Genomic DNA, 15,631 nt, shown 5'->3' with positions numbered 1-15,631 from the left:
CCCCCCCCCGACCCCACCCCCAGCCCCGGGATGTTTGGCCGTGTCTGCAGGCATTCTCCATCGCCTTGCTGTGGTTTTGGGGTGAGGGGTGCCGCTGGCCCCCAGTGGGGCGAGGCCAGGGATGCTGCTCCACGTTCTGCAATGCACAGGACGGCCCCCTACAGCAAGGAACGATCCAGGCCCAAATGTCAACAGTTCCAAGGATGAGAAACCCTCATCTAGGCAAATAATGAGAATTCTGAGCACCAGGCCGAGCAGCAGCAGAGCCGGTCGGGCCTGGGGGCGGGGGTCTGGGGCGGGGGCGGGGATGGGGGGAGTCTGGGGGCGGGGGCCTGGGGGCGGGGTGCGGCCGGGCATGCGCCAGAGCAGCCCCTGCCGCCTGTGCATCACGAACGCGCATTTGTGAGACAGGTCAGGTTTTCGAAAAGCTTCCCCGTCCCTTGCCACCTCTGACCTTTCATAACGGTCCTGAGAGGTCCTGCTGTGGCCACCTGCGTGCCCGACCTTCAACCGGCAGAAGAAACGGGGCAAGTCATCTGCCAAAGGTCCCAGAGCTGGCTCGTGACTAAGCCACGAGAACCGCGTCACCGGCTGGGTCCTCCACGCTCTGCTGCCCTTCTTCAAAGCAGAAGTGACAAGGACGAGACGTCGGGAGAGTAGGCTGCGGGTCGTTGGGAGGGAGCGGCCCTTCCAGGCTGGAGACGTGGATCGGCGTTCGAAAACGCAAGGCCGGGTGCACGTTCTCCAGTCCTGCACCCCAGGGTGGGTGCCGGAGCCTCCACCTTCACTCGGAAAACTTGGGAAACCCGCAGAAGGAATCAGAACGTGATTGTCCCAGAGAAAGTGCTTCATCTTTGAGCCAGCAGAGGGCGCTCACGTCCAGGCGATGAGCTGGCCGGGCGGCGGCCACAGCCCTGAGCCGGGAAGTTTCTTTGACTTGTGCTTCTTGAACTGTCCGGTGCATACACACGAGGGGTGGTCAGAGGCAGATTCTGCGTCCGTCGGTCTGGAGCAGGACCTGAGTTTCTGCACCGTTTACCAACTCCCAGGTGAAACCTTCCGTGGACCACATTTGGAGTGGCAAGGTGATCGATGCCCTGGCCAGTCCTCTCCTGCGGATGGCACACACCTGAGGCCCAGAGGCGGACGACTGCTGACTCCGGGCCACACGGTAAGTCTGCAGGGCCGGGCTGGAACCTGGGCCTCCGGCGCCCGCTTCCCCTCTGGCCCCTAAGTCTGGTGAGAAGCAAGGACCACCAGCCCCCTTTGAATCGAGCTTCTTTGAGCTACATTTTGGGGCAAATCCCTTTCCTCGCAGAATTCAAGGCTGAACAGAACCAGAATCTGGTCCTCTTGGGTCCCCAGGGAGCCAAAGCGAAACACATTTAACAAAAGCTATTCTTATTCCTGGTTCAGAGAAATGTGGCTATTAATGCAAAGAAAAACTCGCACATAACTTGGTGCGTTCTTGTAAGTGCAAACCATAGTCATAGACTTTCTTCTAAGGATGAAGGTTCTTTAAGCCTAAGTCAGTTTGGGTGTTTTTCCCTACAAGAAACAAAAGGCCTTCTGTAATACGAACCCTTAACAGCTCCCCGAACAGTGAAATCCAGAGGCGGGTGGTTCCAGGGGCGATTCGGGAAACAGGTCGTCGACGTTCCAGGATTTCTGTGATTTTGCTCCGACATTTTCAGCGTCCTTAGGTTTGTTTACTCACGGCGACAAGACGGCTACTATAGCTCGAAGAGTCACGATGTCACACACACACACACACATCTGGGCCACTTCTCCCCACATCTGCACACGCTCCCCTGCCCAGAAGCTCTCCGAACCCCCTCCTCCTTCTGAGGTTTTCTGGAGGCTTTATTACACCCAGCCCTCTATTCCTGGTTCATTCCCCTGGCAACCAGCCTTCCTCCTTACCTAGGGGCTTGCCGAAAGATACTCATTAACATAAGAAAAGACCTTGATGGCTCTTAACACTTAGAGAAAATTCCAGAAGTTTTGGGAGCTCTGTGCCAGAAACCAGGACTAAAAGACAGAACGTATATATGGTGTTATACACCACAATATTACAGGAAAAGAAGGTGGAGACCCTTCCTCTGTCTCCCTTTTATAAGGATACCTGTGATCACATCAGGCCCACCTAGGTAATCTGAATGATCTCTCCATCCAAGACCCTTAATCATGTAGCACATGGCTCTCGGAATAGGAATGTGTTCCAGGGATGAGGACTCGTCCTCTCTGGGGCCATTAAGGAGCCTCCTACGTGCTTAGGCCCCACCCCTTACCAGCTCTAGCTTAGGAGGTGGGGTCCGGACCTGTGTGTTTTACAGAAGGCTCGTCTGATTGAGAACCTCTCCTCCGGCACATAGCTTCCTTCAGCCTACAGTTAACTGTTCACAATATTAGGTGGGAAGTTGTTTCCAGTGCCTAGAACGGCTCTATTGTCATCTGGGTGTCTAAGTGACTCCAACGCTGACTGGGCAGCTTATACACCTGTCGTAAGACACATCCAAACTGGTAGGGAGTTTTTGAGTTTATTTGAGCCAAACCGATGACAATCGCCGGGAAGCAAAATCGCAACTGATCGCGAAAGAGCTGCAGAGAATGGCGGTTTTGCAGCTGCTTTTATGCGTGAGAATCAGAGGAGGAGGCGTAAGGAGGGTTGGTTGCATGAAATCTGTCGGTGGTAGATTAAGGGGGCGGGAGAAAGCGAAGCGGGGGACCTCTGGGATTGGGTGAAAGGTAAAACGGAGGGACGCGTACCTCTTACAGGGGCGGGTACAGGATGGTTAATAATCCACATTTACAGCCCTGGAGAGGGCAGGCGGGGGACAAGATGACAGTGTGGGGGGTCCTGCGGTCTCCTGCTCTGGTGCAGGCCTGTGTGCCCCGAGGGCTCTGGAAAAGAACACGACTCTGACATTTCAGAGGTATGTTATCTTGGGTGCAAAGAGACAGGCTCACTCAAGGTAAAGACTGACCTTTGCCAAGGAAGCTGTGGGCCTAGGACAGGACCGTCAGCCGCGACTCCCTCTTAGTCGGGTATTTTTATGTTCGGACCATCCCGTGCGGTTACTTTCAGTCTGAGTTTGTAGGACCTGCCACTCGGGCCTCCCCCGGGCTTGTCAGATGTGGCACGTGGCCCCTTTCCTGTCCACACACCAACATACTGATTATGTCGCTGAACACGCATGTGCTTCCAAAGTAGGTTCGATTCCATTTCCCAGCTGTGGAACTGGGCTCAGAGGACGTTCCCTCTGCCCAGGGTCACACAGTGAAGACAGAGATCCAGAACCCAAACTCAGCTCTTGTTCTCGAGCCCCTACAAGTTCCATAAAACGCCCCAAAACAGCACAGCGGGGCAGGAAAGACAGGTTCCCTCTCAGAGGGGCTCCCCGGGGCCTGCAAGTCCATGGCTAGCCCCTGCAGCCTCCACCCTCGAACCGCCCAGTAGCGCATTAGCACCCCAAATGCCCTTCGCCTGCCCCCTGCTCCGGGCTTACAGTGACGGCCCATCGCTCCCGATGAGGGAGCCTGCACCCTAGGCTGGGCGAGGGGGTGGCACTGGAGCTCGGCCTCCTCCCACGCGGTTCCCCTCCCCATCAGGCCGCCTCCCCCCGGGCACCCTAGAAGTGGAGAACGCTCCTTTAATCAATGCACCTTGTATCGGCCCCAGGTGACCATGGCAACCAGCATCCCTCCCAGCAGGTGCTCCGTAGTCAGCTCGGCCTGTCGCTCTGAGTTCCGGCTCAGCATTTGTGGCAAACATATCAGAACCGGGTCTCGCTGCGGGGGCAGCCTTGGGGCCCGGGTCACCCCGATCCCGACCTGTGACTCTACGCAAACAGACCACCTCGTGGATGAGACCGGGGCTCAAGACGCTCATCTGTCAAATGAGCGTTTCTAGCAAGTGGTTTGCAGGTTGTGGGTGGCGACCCGGGAGAGGGCGTATGAGCTTTCTCCTGCTGCTGTAACAAAGAACGCATCTACGGGCTTAAAAAAAAAAAAAAAAAAAGACGATTGTACAGTTCTGGAAGTCAGAGGTCCACACTGTGGCCGCGGGGCTGTCTGTGCGCCTCCTGGAGGACCCGGGGCAGGGTCCACTTCCTCGCTTCCCCAGCTGTCTGCATCCCTTGGCCTTGGGCCCATCTCTGTGACTCCTGCAACAGGGACCTCTTCGACCCTGAGCCTCCTGCCTGTTTTAGAAGGACCCTCGTGAGTGAGCCCACGTGGATAGTGACCCCTTGTCGAGACCCATCTGCGAAGTCCCTTTGGGGCCATGGAGAGGGAAGAGCATGCGGTCGGTGGGAATTGGGACGTGTGCGGGGCGGCGGGGCGGCTTATGATTCAGGCTCCCGCATGGCCAGGCAGCTGAGGGCCAACGTTTCTCCGAATTCCGTTTTAAGGTGCACGGCCGATGCGGTGTTTCCGGCCCTAGCGTATAATGCTAACACGGATGCAGACTTTCCCCGGTGACTGCAAGGCCGTTTCCTGGCGTATCAGCAGCAGAACGCCTCGTTCCCTCCCAAAGCAACACCCAAAGGATGGCCTCGATGAGACGACCGGAACCTTTCACTCTGACCCTGGGGAGACCAGACCTTTCACAGTGTGAATACGGTCTCCTCCCCCGGCCCCCGGGCCCCCATCAGGGCTCAGTATTAAAACCCTGCAGGGCCGCACGATCGCCAAGGAGACACGCACTTCTTCCGTCAAGAAGATTCGATTGTGAAAAACCCAGGCGTGGGACCCCTCACGGTCCAGGGCTGAAGAGAACCCGCCAGCACTGAGGACTTCCACATTTCCACCTTCACCTCCCTGCCCCGGGGAGATTTAAACACCTCACGACTCTCTGCACTGGCCGAAGCTCCAGTTCAGATCCAGAGCTTTTCTGGTTGCCGGACGCGAGTGCCTTTGTTTTACGTGAGATGTCCCGAATGTGGTCCGCGAGGGCTACAGCATGGACTTGTCGCCCAGCACGGGATGGGGCGCCCTCGGCGAAGGCTCGGGAGGAGGAAGGGAGCAGGCGTAGGAGTGGCAAGGAGACCGCCGAGCCCGGAGACTCGGTCCCTAAGTCCTCAGGAAAAGCTGTGTACGTACTTGAAAGTAACCGGAGATGGGAAATATTTCCTAAGAAGGAAACCAGATCTCTGCCTCGGGAAGACCCGTTTTCTCCCCTTTACAGAGAAGGGAAATTATGCCAAATATTAGGGGGGCTTCCTGCCCCTCCCCGTCTGGTATACAAGAACAGAGGGGAAGAGGCATTGGAGTCACCTGCACAGCCCCGGGGGTGGGCCGTAGCTAAGCCCCACTGCCGCCTGAATTCTGTGGCGCTGCCAGTGTCATAAAAAGCTAAGTGACAGGAAACAGGGAAGTCATAAGTTTCCAAAGCCCGCCCCGAGGGCAGTGGGAAGGGGCCAGGTTCGCTCTGAAGAAGAGTGGCCGAGGCAAATGGCCCCGGGACTTTGTTCACTCTTAATGAGACAGAGGCAAGAGGCTCACTTCAAGCGCTTTATTTGGAAGTCTGGTCAGCGATTTACCACCGCGGTTCTCTTCTTGCACAGGTAACGGGCGAGGCCCAGCGAGGCGGCGACACCGGCCAGGGCCAGCGCGGCAGCCGCGATGTGGAAAGCGGCGTGTCTGGCGGCCCCTTCGGAGCGCACGACGTCTGGAAGGAAGCAGACAGACGTGCAGGTCTCGAGGTCACATCGAGACGATGAGCGTCCGCTGAAGCCGAAGTTTCGCATACGAAGGCCCCCCAGAGACGCGGAACCGAGGCCTGAAGAGACTCCCCTGGGAAGCTCACACCCGGGTACAGCCTGACCCTGTGGGCCGGCCTCCCCTCCCTGGCTCGTTCTTACCAACCCAAGGTCAGTTTCAGTTTCCGACACCTGGAAAGTCCCTTACAGCCCCAGCCTGCGCAACTCAGCATCCTGACCCCACACGTGTGGTGAGCTGTCCCCGAGGGTGTGCTCCCCCGCGGGTCAGTACGTGGGGGTTTGAGACGGCTCCATTTCAGATTCTAGGCCCAACAGTAAGGCCACCTGGGATGAGGTTATGGGGTGGTGACAGGAAAAAGTTAGGTTTGGTGGCGCCGAGGCCCACCGGTCGTCCTTCCAGAGACAGATCGTGACGTTGTCACATGGCCGGCAAAGGCTCCAGAGGGCTCCAGGGAGGCATTGGGGACGAAACTAGAAGCGACCTAGATGGGACCCTATTTAGCTGCTAGCGGTGAGGCTGGTCCCTGTACAGACAGAAGTTGGCTAAGCCGAGTGTTCAGAAGGGCAAGTGACAGAACACGCAATCCCACTTGTGTTAAAAGGGGGTTTCGGGAGGGACGTGCCGGAGCCGGAGCCGCGGCGGGCCCCGGAGGAGGGACCGTCCTTTCTCCTCGTCCAGGTTTGCGATGCGCGTGTGTGATTTGCGCGCGATTCGATCTGACACAAAGCCATGGGCTGGAGTCTGTGACGTACCCCAGGCTTTAAACCCGTACCTCTGACCAAAGAGCCGTCCGACACCAGGAGGATGGGTCCCGGGAGGCTGACCGTCTGCTCTTCCACAGCGGCCCCTGCGGCTGGAGACGGGGGATACGGTTTGACCTCTGGGATAAGCGAGTCTTGGCAAAGGGTGAATCCATGGACTCCCCCCGAGGAGACCTCCATGGCAGCCCGGCTCCTCCTGCCTTTGCAGGACACAGCGTACACCGTACTCTAGGGACGGGATGAGGCCTCGAAGAAAATTCAGAGAATGTGAAGTTCCGAGTCTACGTAGACTCAGGAAGAGCCGCGTTTTGGAGTCACGTCTGCAGAAGCTGGAAGGTGTCCGCAGGACTGCCCCCCGGCCTGCCCGCGTCAGACTCCAGGCAGCGCGGCCCGGGCCAGGGTCTCCGAGGCTCCGGGCACTGGGTAGGGAATGAGGCTCTCATCCCCATTTAGGCTCGTTCCAAGTAAGCTCACGGTCACGAGGACTTGCCATTTTTACCTCGTCTGCTTCTCGATGACACAGGGCACGTCGGAGAACACAGCGGGGCGTCGGGGGACAGCTGGTCGCAGACCAGGGCACTGCAGTGGAAGTGGACCTGGGGGCGGAGGGACAGTCAGGTGGCCTCCGCGCCCTCGCACGCAGCCGGGCCCCGGTGACCTGTCGATCGCGTACCAGGCTGGAGGGCGCTCGGGCCTCCGAGAGGAAGGCGAAGGTCTTCACGTCGAACCGCTGGTAGTGGCCAGGGAAGGCCACGGAGGGGCCGACGGCGTGGAAGGTGGTCCTGTGGCTGTCCAGGTTGTACTCGCAGCTGCGAGAGAGCGGGGAGAGCGGGGGGGAGTCAGCCACACTCGCCCGGAGTCCGAGTCGGCGTTTGCCTGGATTCGGTCACGTGCAGCACCCTCAGGACTATTGCTGGACCCTTCCGTGTGTTTCTGACTTGGCTTTTCCAGCAATATCCATGAAGTCACAAGTTCTTTTCCTACTATTACAATTGCATTAATAGAATTTAAGTACCTATTTGTATGCTGGCTAAATACATCAAGCACTACAACTTTTGGGTATGTGTCTTTAGATGCTACTGGCTTAATTCTTCTTACTGCTCTGAGTACCGCTTATGTCCCAGGCAGTTAGTACATGCCAGTGACATGTCCCAGTCAGTCGGAGGACTACGGCGTGCAGGCCCAGAGCCAAACGGGCTTCCGGTCCCACCGTTCACCGGGTATTACTTTGGGGCTGGTTCTTTAGGCAGCCGGCCTGGGGTTCTTCCTCATGAAGTGAGGTGGCTAGTGTCTCATGGAAGGATGAAGGTCAGAAACACACAGAATACACAGCACCCGGCCCTCCTAGCTAGTCAGTCAATACGTGGAAACCTGAGCTCTGTTTTCTCTCCAGACGGAGAGTATCAGAGCCAGACTTCCTCGGAAAAATCCCATTGTTTCAGCTCCCCACTGTTTTCCCATCGGAAAGCAAGAGGCACCTCACGAGGCACCTGGTTCCTGAGAAGCCAGAGCAGAATCGGGGCCTTTGCGACAGTTCTCCCAGAGCTCGAGGGGGCGTCGTGGCCTCTGCACTGGCCGTTCGATGGGCCGGCCGGGGCTGCCTCATGCGTGGAGAACACCTACCCATCCACGATGACGTCCCAGCGCGGGAGAGAGGCCGGGTCCCTGGTGGGCGTTGCCCAGCAGATGTCCAAAACCAGCTTGATGTTGGGGTCCGTCCTATTCAGGATTCTCGCTTCCAGGTAAATCGGTTGGCGGAGGTATCTCACCACGGGGTACTCCCCGTCCCCGTAAGGCCGCAGGTAGGAGTTATCTGAAATGGAAGAGAAACCTTTCAGGATGGAGGTTCCTGGCGGTCCCAGCGGGAGCTCGATTAAGCATCACTGCCAACTCCGTTGGTCGGGCAGCATCGGAAAGTTCCTGTTAGGGCAGAGCTCCCGGAAGTATTGGCGCAGGTTTCGTAGGTCGAGATGTCTCACCTGGGTAGGTTTGCAGGCTCAGGGCAAGTGGACCCGGCTTCACTAGGGCCCCCGGAGGGGTGACGCTTCGGACACTGCCATTTGTTTGTACATCATCCCAGCCGTAAGAGCACATCACCGTCATTCTGTGAGAGCCGTCGGGCGTGGGGACACAGAGAATTTTAGGTTAAAAGACTGCTTGGGTTGCACCTGGAGCCCGAAAGTCAAGTAGCGATTGCGTCACACCTGAATTCGCTATCTCTGGAAATCGTGCTTGGAGGGAGGTCTTCCCAGAGAGCGTGTATTTCGTTTTCATAGATGATTTTGTCGTCCTTGACCTTAAAGTCAGAGAAAGGTCAGCGAGAGGGTGGTTCACCAGTCACCTCGAAGCCAAGCCTCGCCACGCTGCCGTCCGCCGCCCGGGTGCTAACCTCGTGCCTCGTTCCACATCCATTCAGGGGTACGTGGAACCGCACCCGCCCCCGAGACGCGGCTTCGAAGGCAGGCCGGCAGGACGCGTCCCGGAGCCTGAGGGTGTTCAGGTCCAGGGCCGGTCTCGTTCGGTGGCTGTCGACTCGGATGTCCATGAAGCCATCCCGGGTACACAGCTTACCTGCGATCGGACAGCGGGGAAAAATGCCTCAAGTGACCAGGAGAGAGAGAGCAGGTGCCTGGGGAGCAGAGGGGCTGCTCTGCGTGCACAGAAGGGTTTCCAGCCAAGGGGAGAGGGAGCAGAGTGGTGGGAGGGAGCCCCGTGGGCGTTCGGAGACCCCCGAAAAAAGCCCGACGAGGGGCCGAAGCGACTGAAGAGTCAGACTATCCATGGCTCGAAGCGTAGCGCCTTGTACCACTGTGTCCTGTCTTTCAAGACGCAAATCTTGAGTGTCCGAGGGAGGAATTGAGGCAGGAACTGATTTCCCCTATTTGTCCTGACCTGATACAGATCACTGAACGATGACGTCTCAAGGGCCGAGGTGATACTGAACGAGAGGAAATACCCACTCTGTGTTTTCTGAGGAACTGGCAGGAGTTTAGGGGGAATCTTTGAAAATTCTGTGGTCTCCCATCACAGGTTTGAAGCAGATTTAGATGGGGGTGGAGGGCGGGGCTCAGGCTCCTAACACGAGATGTATCTAGGTTAAACACGAAACCGTTGTCGCGAGGTCTGCCTGCGCGTGTGGTTTGGCTACGTTATCTTCCTTAGGGCCCTGTCATAGCAGCTGGGCCATTTCTGACCTGTCCTTGGCGTCCTCGACGCGGACTTCTATCTACTTCATCACGTGCACGAGAAGGGCTAAGGGAAAAACAATGCGGAGACCATTTTTTTTCAAAGGGCTCCTTACCTATGGTAACCGGCGACTCACAGAGGCACTCGGGAAAGACCACCATGGACGCCATCTCCCGTTGAAAGATGAAGGTCAGCTGGAGCGAGGGTAAGTAGAATTGATAGGATGGGCATTTTCCTGAGAACTGAGACGAGAGAGGCGTGCCAGTGAGCGCCCCGCGGGGTGCGGGAAGGAAGCGCGCAGATGCACTCCTCACTTGACCCGATTCCCTTCACGCCCAGGCGGGGGAGACCCGGGGCAGCCCGGCATGCCGTGCCAGGCAGGCCACACAGGGCTTTGATCTCGTGCCCTTTGGCACCCGGCGCTGCAGAGAGCTCGAATGGACAGGTCCGGTTCCGAAGGGGACCGGAGCGCCCTGCCGAGCCGGGTTCGAGACAAAAGGACTCTAAAGATGCTGCGTCATTGCAAAACACACCCTGACGCAGGGCTACTCCCTGGTGGTTGTTTGGATAAAGTTGTCCTGTTTTCAACGGCACGTGAGAGATTCATCATTAGAAACTCGGAAGCAGTCTGTGCTATTCAGCGAGCCGAGGAAGACTGAGAAAAGCTTCCGCCGCTCAGGTTAAAGAGGCTGGGTGTTTCGCCAGTGAATTTCGGTTACTGGGGACTTCGCCAATGCGAAGTGAGGCCCTCCAAAGTTTGGGTCTATTACACTGGCCCTTAAAACGTACGGCCATGTCACTGGCTGTAGGGGGATGACCTAAACGACCATGCTTCGAGTCAGGCTTCCCCAGCGCTCAGCGGCCGACGACGGAACATACTCTGGTTTTGAGGACAGTTCTGCCGAAGTGCAGTCTCAAGCCGTTTCTTGCTTCTACGTCAACCCCGTTCTTGTGTAGCTGGCCCACGGGAATGTTCCGGTTTTCGAAGCTCACGGATTTTAACTTCCCGGGAAACTCTGGTACTGTGAGAGTCATGTGTGTGGCGTTACAGGCCACGGGACCTAGAAGGGATGACAGCTTGATTAGGCCCTCGGAACGATGGCTTCCACGGCCAGGGTGGCCCCTTCCCGGGCCCTTACCTGACATGCAAGTCACTTGGGATGATAAGATGGTCTTTTGTCCAAGAATTACATGGATGAGCTTCAGAGGCACCGTGTAGAGGTGGCTATCCCCTTGCTGGGGGCGGGGTGGAGGGACAGACATTTGAAAAGACGTCAGTATAATTGAATTTCTAAACAAGGACAGAAGAATCGTCAGGGAGGCATGTACTCAAGTACTGGGCACCATTTTGGCCCAAATATAACACAGGCATTTTGTCCGGTGATCATTCTGCCCAGTGCTCTAGTTTTAAAATCTTGTCCTCATGACACCTGGCAAGCTGGGGTTGTCTGCTGGGACCTGTCACTGGTCATTTCTGGGCAGATATGAGCAAAAGCTGCTCATGTTTTATGGCTATTTTATGCTCTCACTCGGAGAGGATGTTGACAAGGCTTAGCCATCTGTTGATACTCAGTGTGTAACAGGACTCTTCATGAAGACGGCGGACGTTTTGGTCACTTGGGCGCCAAGACCTGTCCTACGGGCTTTGGCGCATTTGACAGTGGATCTTGACTGTCGGCCTCAAAAGCACCGATGCCTACTATAAGACCCAGCATGGGACAATAACAAACAGGACACTGTGATCCACAGAGGACATTCACAGTGCCCCCGCTCTACGTGACGTGCTAGATTTAGGTCTGTGCGGAAGAGGAGGAGAGGTCGGAGCAAGGGCATCCCTGTTTCATCTCAACCGCCTCTTTAGTACCCAGCGCAGAGCTCGGCACGTAGCCGGCATTAGGATTCCCGTTGGACGAGCCGTACTCTCAATCGGAAGTCATGGCCGAGCTCACGCTCGGATTTTAAAATCTCGGGTTGTGCCCGAGCGGCGGTACGAAAAGGTTCACACCTACCGTGTAGCGAGCCACTCCGGTGGCGTTGAACGACACCTGGATGGTCATCTTGGGGCCGTCTATCAGGAGGCTGTACCCTTGTGACATGGCCTCCCGAAGCGTCAGCCTCTGAGCCCGGGCACCATCGCCAACCTCGATGCTCCAGCCCGGCTCATGCTGGAGCTCCTGAAGCTGCATACAGAGAACCAGTACCCCCCGAACCCCGGGACGGCCGTCATGATTTCACACTTTAATCAGGGCTGAGGTCATGTCATTTTAATACAGGAGGAAGACGTTTACTTAGGTCTGTAGTTTAAAGAATTGCTTTCGTACCGTAGCCACGTCGGCCATCCCAGGAGACACATGAAAGGCGAACTGGAAGGAGAAAGTCATGCCGTGAGGCTCTGGTTTGGAGGAGAGTTTGAGTCATGCCACCCCACAGTGTGCCGAGGACACTCGGGGCGACCGGTCGCGGGCCCTGGCGCGGGAAGCAGGGGGCCAGGCACGAATCCGGCCTGCACCCTCTCACGTGGTCCCCCATCTTTGAGCTGAGCCCGAAGGGCGGTCGGAAGGCCTAAGCTCCCTCGCGCTGTGAGTTCAGACGCTCGGTTCCCGAACGCACAGCTCCTCCCTGGGTCCATAGTCAAGCGCGAGGTCAAGCCGCGTAGTTCCGCTACTGTTATAACCCGGGGCGACCGTCTCTTTCGTCTGTCCATACCCGACGGTAGCCGTGCTGGACTGTAGAACCCGTGCGTGTGGGACTGAGCTGTTCTACTCGTGACTACCGTAGCCCTGGCACCGGGCTGGCACGTGACAGGTTCGGCTCAAGTGATTATTAGCGTGACTGCAGCCACCAGTGACGTCTCCTATTGCCAGGCTGATGTGCTGGGCACTGTGCGTACGTTGACGGCCACCCCTTGTCGGAAGTGTTATTCCCCCCTGCCCCGCCGATTTTAGACTTGGAAGCCAAGGCTCAGCGTGCGTAAGCAACCGATCCGAAGCCACGCCACCGACAGGCAGGGGCTGCGGTCCTGCCCCCCGGCCCGGCCCAGCCCAGCCTGCCTCACTCACAGACATGAAGTCCTCCGCGCAGACGGTGGACCCCGGGTGCTCGTGGGCTCCGGCTAGCACGGCGGGGCAGCTGACCTGGTATGTGGAGGCCTTCGGCCTCACGGCAGCGCTGTCGTCCGTGAACCTGATGGTCATCTGGTGCTGGCCGAGCTGTGTGCAGATAACAGAGGAAGAGCAGGAATGCCGGGACCGCGATGGGAGAGGCGACTCCAGGACCCCATCCGACCCCGCTGAGAGGCAAAGCCCCTGCAGTTACCAGGACTGCAGGTTCTGGAAGGTTCCTCATCCCTATGCCAGGAGACTATGGGCAGCCCTTTCAGATATCCCAGAAAGGATGCAAATGGAAGTTCCCTGAGCTTCAGGGATTGAAGTTCCTTTTTTATTTTCTTCTCAAATTTACCCTGTGTCTGCTCATTAGGGTCCTGGCTGGGTGGGGGCCCCTCCCAGTCATCCACTGGGCACCCACGTAGCTGCCTCGGGCAGAGCCATGTCTGATACTTCCCCCGGCTTAGGGACCGCAGTCGAAAGCAGGGGTCGCACTACCTTTTTCTGTTAAGTGTTAGTAGGTGTTTTAGATTTTGTAGGCCACGTCTCATTTCTAAGGGGTACTCTTTACAAACAAAACCGTCCCTAGCTCAAGGACCATCTCACACACACGTGCGCGCACGCGCCGTGGGCCGGGTGTAGTTTGCAGACCTCCGACCTGAAGGAATGCACCTGGAAGCTCCCTGAAGCGGGCAAGGGCTGTGCCAGAAGGGAAAAGGGTCATCACTGGAGGTCTACACTGCAGAATCAGATGAAGTGGCCTCAGCGCAGTTTTCTAGGACGTACCCCAGCCCTACTACGTCGTCAGCTAAATGAACTAGGTCTGTGCTTTACGAGTTCCCCAGAGCTGATTGTTTGCGCAATCAATCTGGAGAACTTCCGCTCAGAGAGGTCGCTTTTACCGCCCCCAATAAACTTGATTGGGCAGCCCTGTTGCCCAGCTGCCGCTCGGTGCCCAGCACCTGTTTCTAACCTGTGGGGTTCTCTCTGCCAGCCCCCGAATAGCTTCCCGTTTCCCACGGGGTCACAGATCAAAATAATTCATGCTCAAGCAATTGAGCCCTGCACCCCCATCGTGCCATTAGTGTTTAGATATAGTGATTATCGTATGTGGAGAGGGTACCGGAACTCCCCTCTTCCAATGGGAAAGCAGAGGCTTAGGAAGGTCGGCTGACTTGCCCGAGATCACAGCTAGGTAGTGGCAGAGCCAGGGCTCAAGCCCAAGGCCTCAGCTCCATGGCTCCTCAACCTCGTCGTTACTGGCACTTCCGGCGTCACTGGGGGCCACCCCGTGCAGCGTGGGTGATTTAGTAGCATCCTTGGCTTGTGCCCATGAGATGCCAGTAGCAGCCCCCTCCCCCTCCAGCTATGATAACCAAGAATGTCTCCAAAAGGGTCCCGAAGCATTGCCAAATGTCCCCAGGGCAGACAAAAAAGTCACCCCAGGTTGGGAACCGCCGTTGTACTCCCAAGCCTGTGTCTTTAACTACCGGGTCACTGTTAGTGACTGCCGGCTTACTCCTTCCCAAGGAACTCGTCAGAGCCGTGACTTACCACTCTCCTGGTACAGGTCTCGTACGGGGCGCTCAGGGTGAGCTTTTCCGGGTCCAGGTCGTATGTGCAATTCAGCATCTCAAGACCAAAGGGATCTACAGAAGGAGTGTAGACAGGGAATGGCCAAGAAGTACGTTTCAGTGACAGAGTCAACCAAAGAAACTACAGTCCATTCCTAAGGCCCTTGAGTTACTTCGTTTTTTATCGTCCCAACCGGGTGACATGAGCCAAGCTTTGAGAGATGTTATGATTTGCAGCTAGAAATTTCCCAAGGGGATTCCGAGGTAAGAGAAAGACAAAGTCCTCCCCCTCAGCGGCATCACGGGGACTGGGTGCCGGCTGCTCCAGAGTTTGTGTCCCCTGCTCACCGGAAGAGCGGGGCGGGCCTTGCGCCGAGGGCTCTGCTGAGCCAGACCGAGAGGAGAGTCTGCGCGTCACCTACCCATCAGAGACGCGTGCCATTTCTTGATGCCGAGATTTCCTGAAAACTCCACCGTCATTCTGTCTTTATGGCACGTGACGGTACCTGAAGAACGAAGGAAGGATTGGGGGCCTGGCCCCTGCTGGAGTGTGCGGTGGGGCTGGGGGAGGCGAGGCTTGTCCCCAGGCAGAGCTGGGTCAACAAAGGGGCATGCAGGAACCAGGTGGGAACCTTGACGGTAAGGCTTATGGAGGTGGAGATGGTGGGTCTTTGAAGAAGCGGAGAATGAAAGTTTTATCTAAAGATTCTTCAGTTTGATGGTTTGTTTCGTTTTTTTTTTTTTTTTTAAAAAAAAAAAACATCACGGGGAAGCCCAACGACCCCTTTAAAGCCTAATTCTGCCTGTCACTGCGTCCTCGGGCTCAGGCGGAAGTTTGAAGCGAGCAGGCCGGTGTTGTCTGTTACGGCGCTGATTTCCTGAGGCGTGAGTTTGTGTCTGAAGACACGGCTGCCCGGGAGGGGGACATGGTGCTGTGGCTTTTGTTCTTTAAATGCCACCGAGCTCGAGGCGGTGAGGAAGGCGTGCAGGTGTTTTGCGAGCTCTGTGGTTTAGCTCACGCAGCCAGCCTCAGGTAAGCAACGGAAAAATCTAGTGCCTCGATCGAGGGAGGAAAGAGGGAGGGCGGAGGTTGTCCGGCCCCGGTGTGAGCTTCCTGGCCGCCTGGGCACCTTAGCTGCGACCTCCCGGAGGATGCCGAGGGCATGTCCCTCCCCCCAGAGCCATACCTGAGAAGGCAGACATCCCCAGCTCAGCGGCATCTGCTGAGTTCCCTGCAGTCACGAGTGCGAGGAAGAGAGAAAGTAGCCAGTAGGCGCTGGAA

General features: G+C 57.1%; 1 protein-coding gene and 1 long non-coding RNA gene across 9 annotated transcripts in view; one reads left to right on the top strand and one right to left on the bottom strand.

Annotated features, from left to right (window-relative positions):
* The first annotated feature begins 391 nt into the window (after nt 1-391).
* Nucleotides 392-15,631, top strand: part of LOC107516099 — a 16,144-nt gene continuing 904 nt past the window's right edge. Inside the window, exons 1-3 of one of the 2 annotated variants that reach the window (XR_001598199.2) lie at nt 392-1,171; nt 5,568-9,110; nt 9,387-9,876. This is a non-coding gene — a long non-coding RNA (uncharacterized LOC107516099). Of the gene's footprint in view, nt 1,172-5,567; nt 9,877-15,631 lie in introns of both variants that reach the window. The other variant, XR_004952520.1, reaches the window with a different exon arrangement.
* Nucleotides 3,694-15,631, bottom strand: part of ZP2 (zona pellucida glycoprotein 2) — a 25,366-nt gene continuing 13,428 nt past the window's right edge. For 5 of the 7 annotated variants that reach the window (XM_036225675.1, XM_016155525.2, XM_016155524.2 and 2 more), the window contains 16 exons: nt 15,537-15,625; nt 14,772-14,855; nt 14,330-14,424; nt 12,731-12,880; nt 11,993-12,034; nt 11,681-11,851; nt 10,811-10,907; nt 10,551-10,732; nt 9,787-9,913; nt 8,875-9,056; nt 8,690-8,781; nt 8,465-8,589; nt 8,109-8,298; nt 7,159-7,294; nt 6,985-7,081; nt 6,245-6,577 (listed from right to left, as the gene is read on the bottom strand). In XM_036225675.1, the coding sequence (XP_036081568.1) occupies nt 6,267-6,577; nt 6,985-7,081; nt 7,159-7,294; nt 8,109-8,298; nt 8,465-8,589; nt 8,690-8,781; nt 8,875-9,056; nt 9,787-9,913; nt 10,551-10,732; nt 10,811-10,907; nt 11,681-11,851; nt 11,993-12,034; nt 12,731-12,880; nt 14,330-14,424; nt 14,772-14,855; nt 15,537-15,552 (2,097 nt within the window). In that variant the 5' untranslated portion in view covers nt 15,553-15,625 and the 3' untranslated portion in view covers nt 6,245-6,266. Of the gene's footprint in view, nt 4,000-5,356; nt 5,672-6,244; nt 6,578-6,984; nt 7,082-7,158; nt 7,295-8,108; nt 8,299-8,464; nt 8,590-8,689; nt 8,782-8,874; nt 9,057-9,786; nt 9,914-10,550; nt 10,733-10,810; nt 10,908-11,680; nt 11,852-11,992; nt 12,035-12,730; nt 12,881-14,329; nt 14,425-14,771; nt 14,856-15,536; nt 15,626-15,631 lie in introns of those variants that run through there. The other 2 variants (XM_036225674.1, XM_016155526.2) reach the window with 2 other exon arrangements.

The sequence above is a fragment of the Rousettus aegyptiacus genome, unplaced genomic scaffold (genome assembly GCF_014176215.1).
Source record: "Rousettus aegyptiacus isolate mRouAeg1 unplaced genomic scaffold, mRouAeg1.p scaffold_m13_p_8, whole genome shotgun sequence".
Taxonomy (NCBI): domain Eukaryota; kingdom Metazoa; phylum Chordata; class Mammalia; order Chiroptera; family Pteropodidae; genus Rousettus; species Rousettus aegyptiacus.
This window is presented reverse-complemented; position numbering and strand designations above follow the sequence as displayed.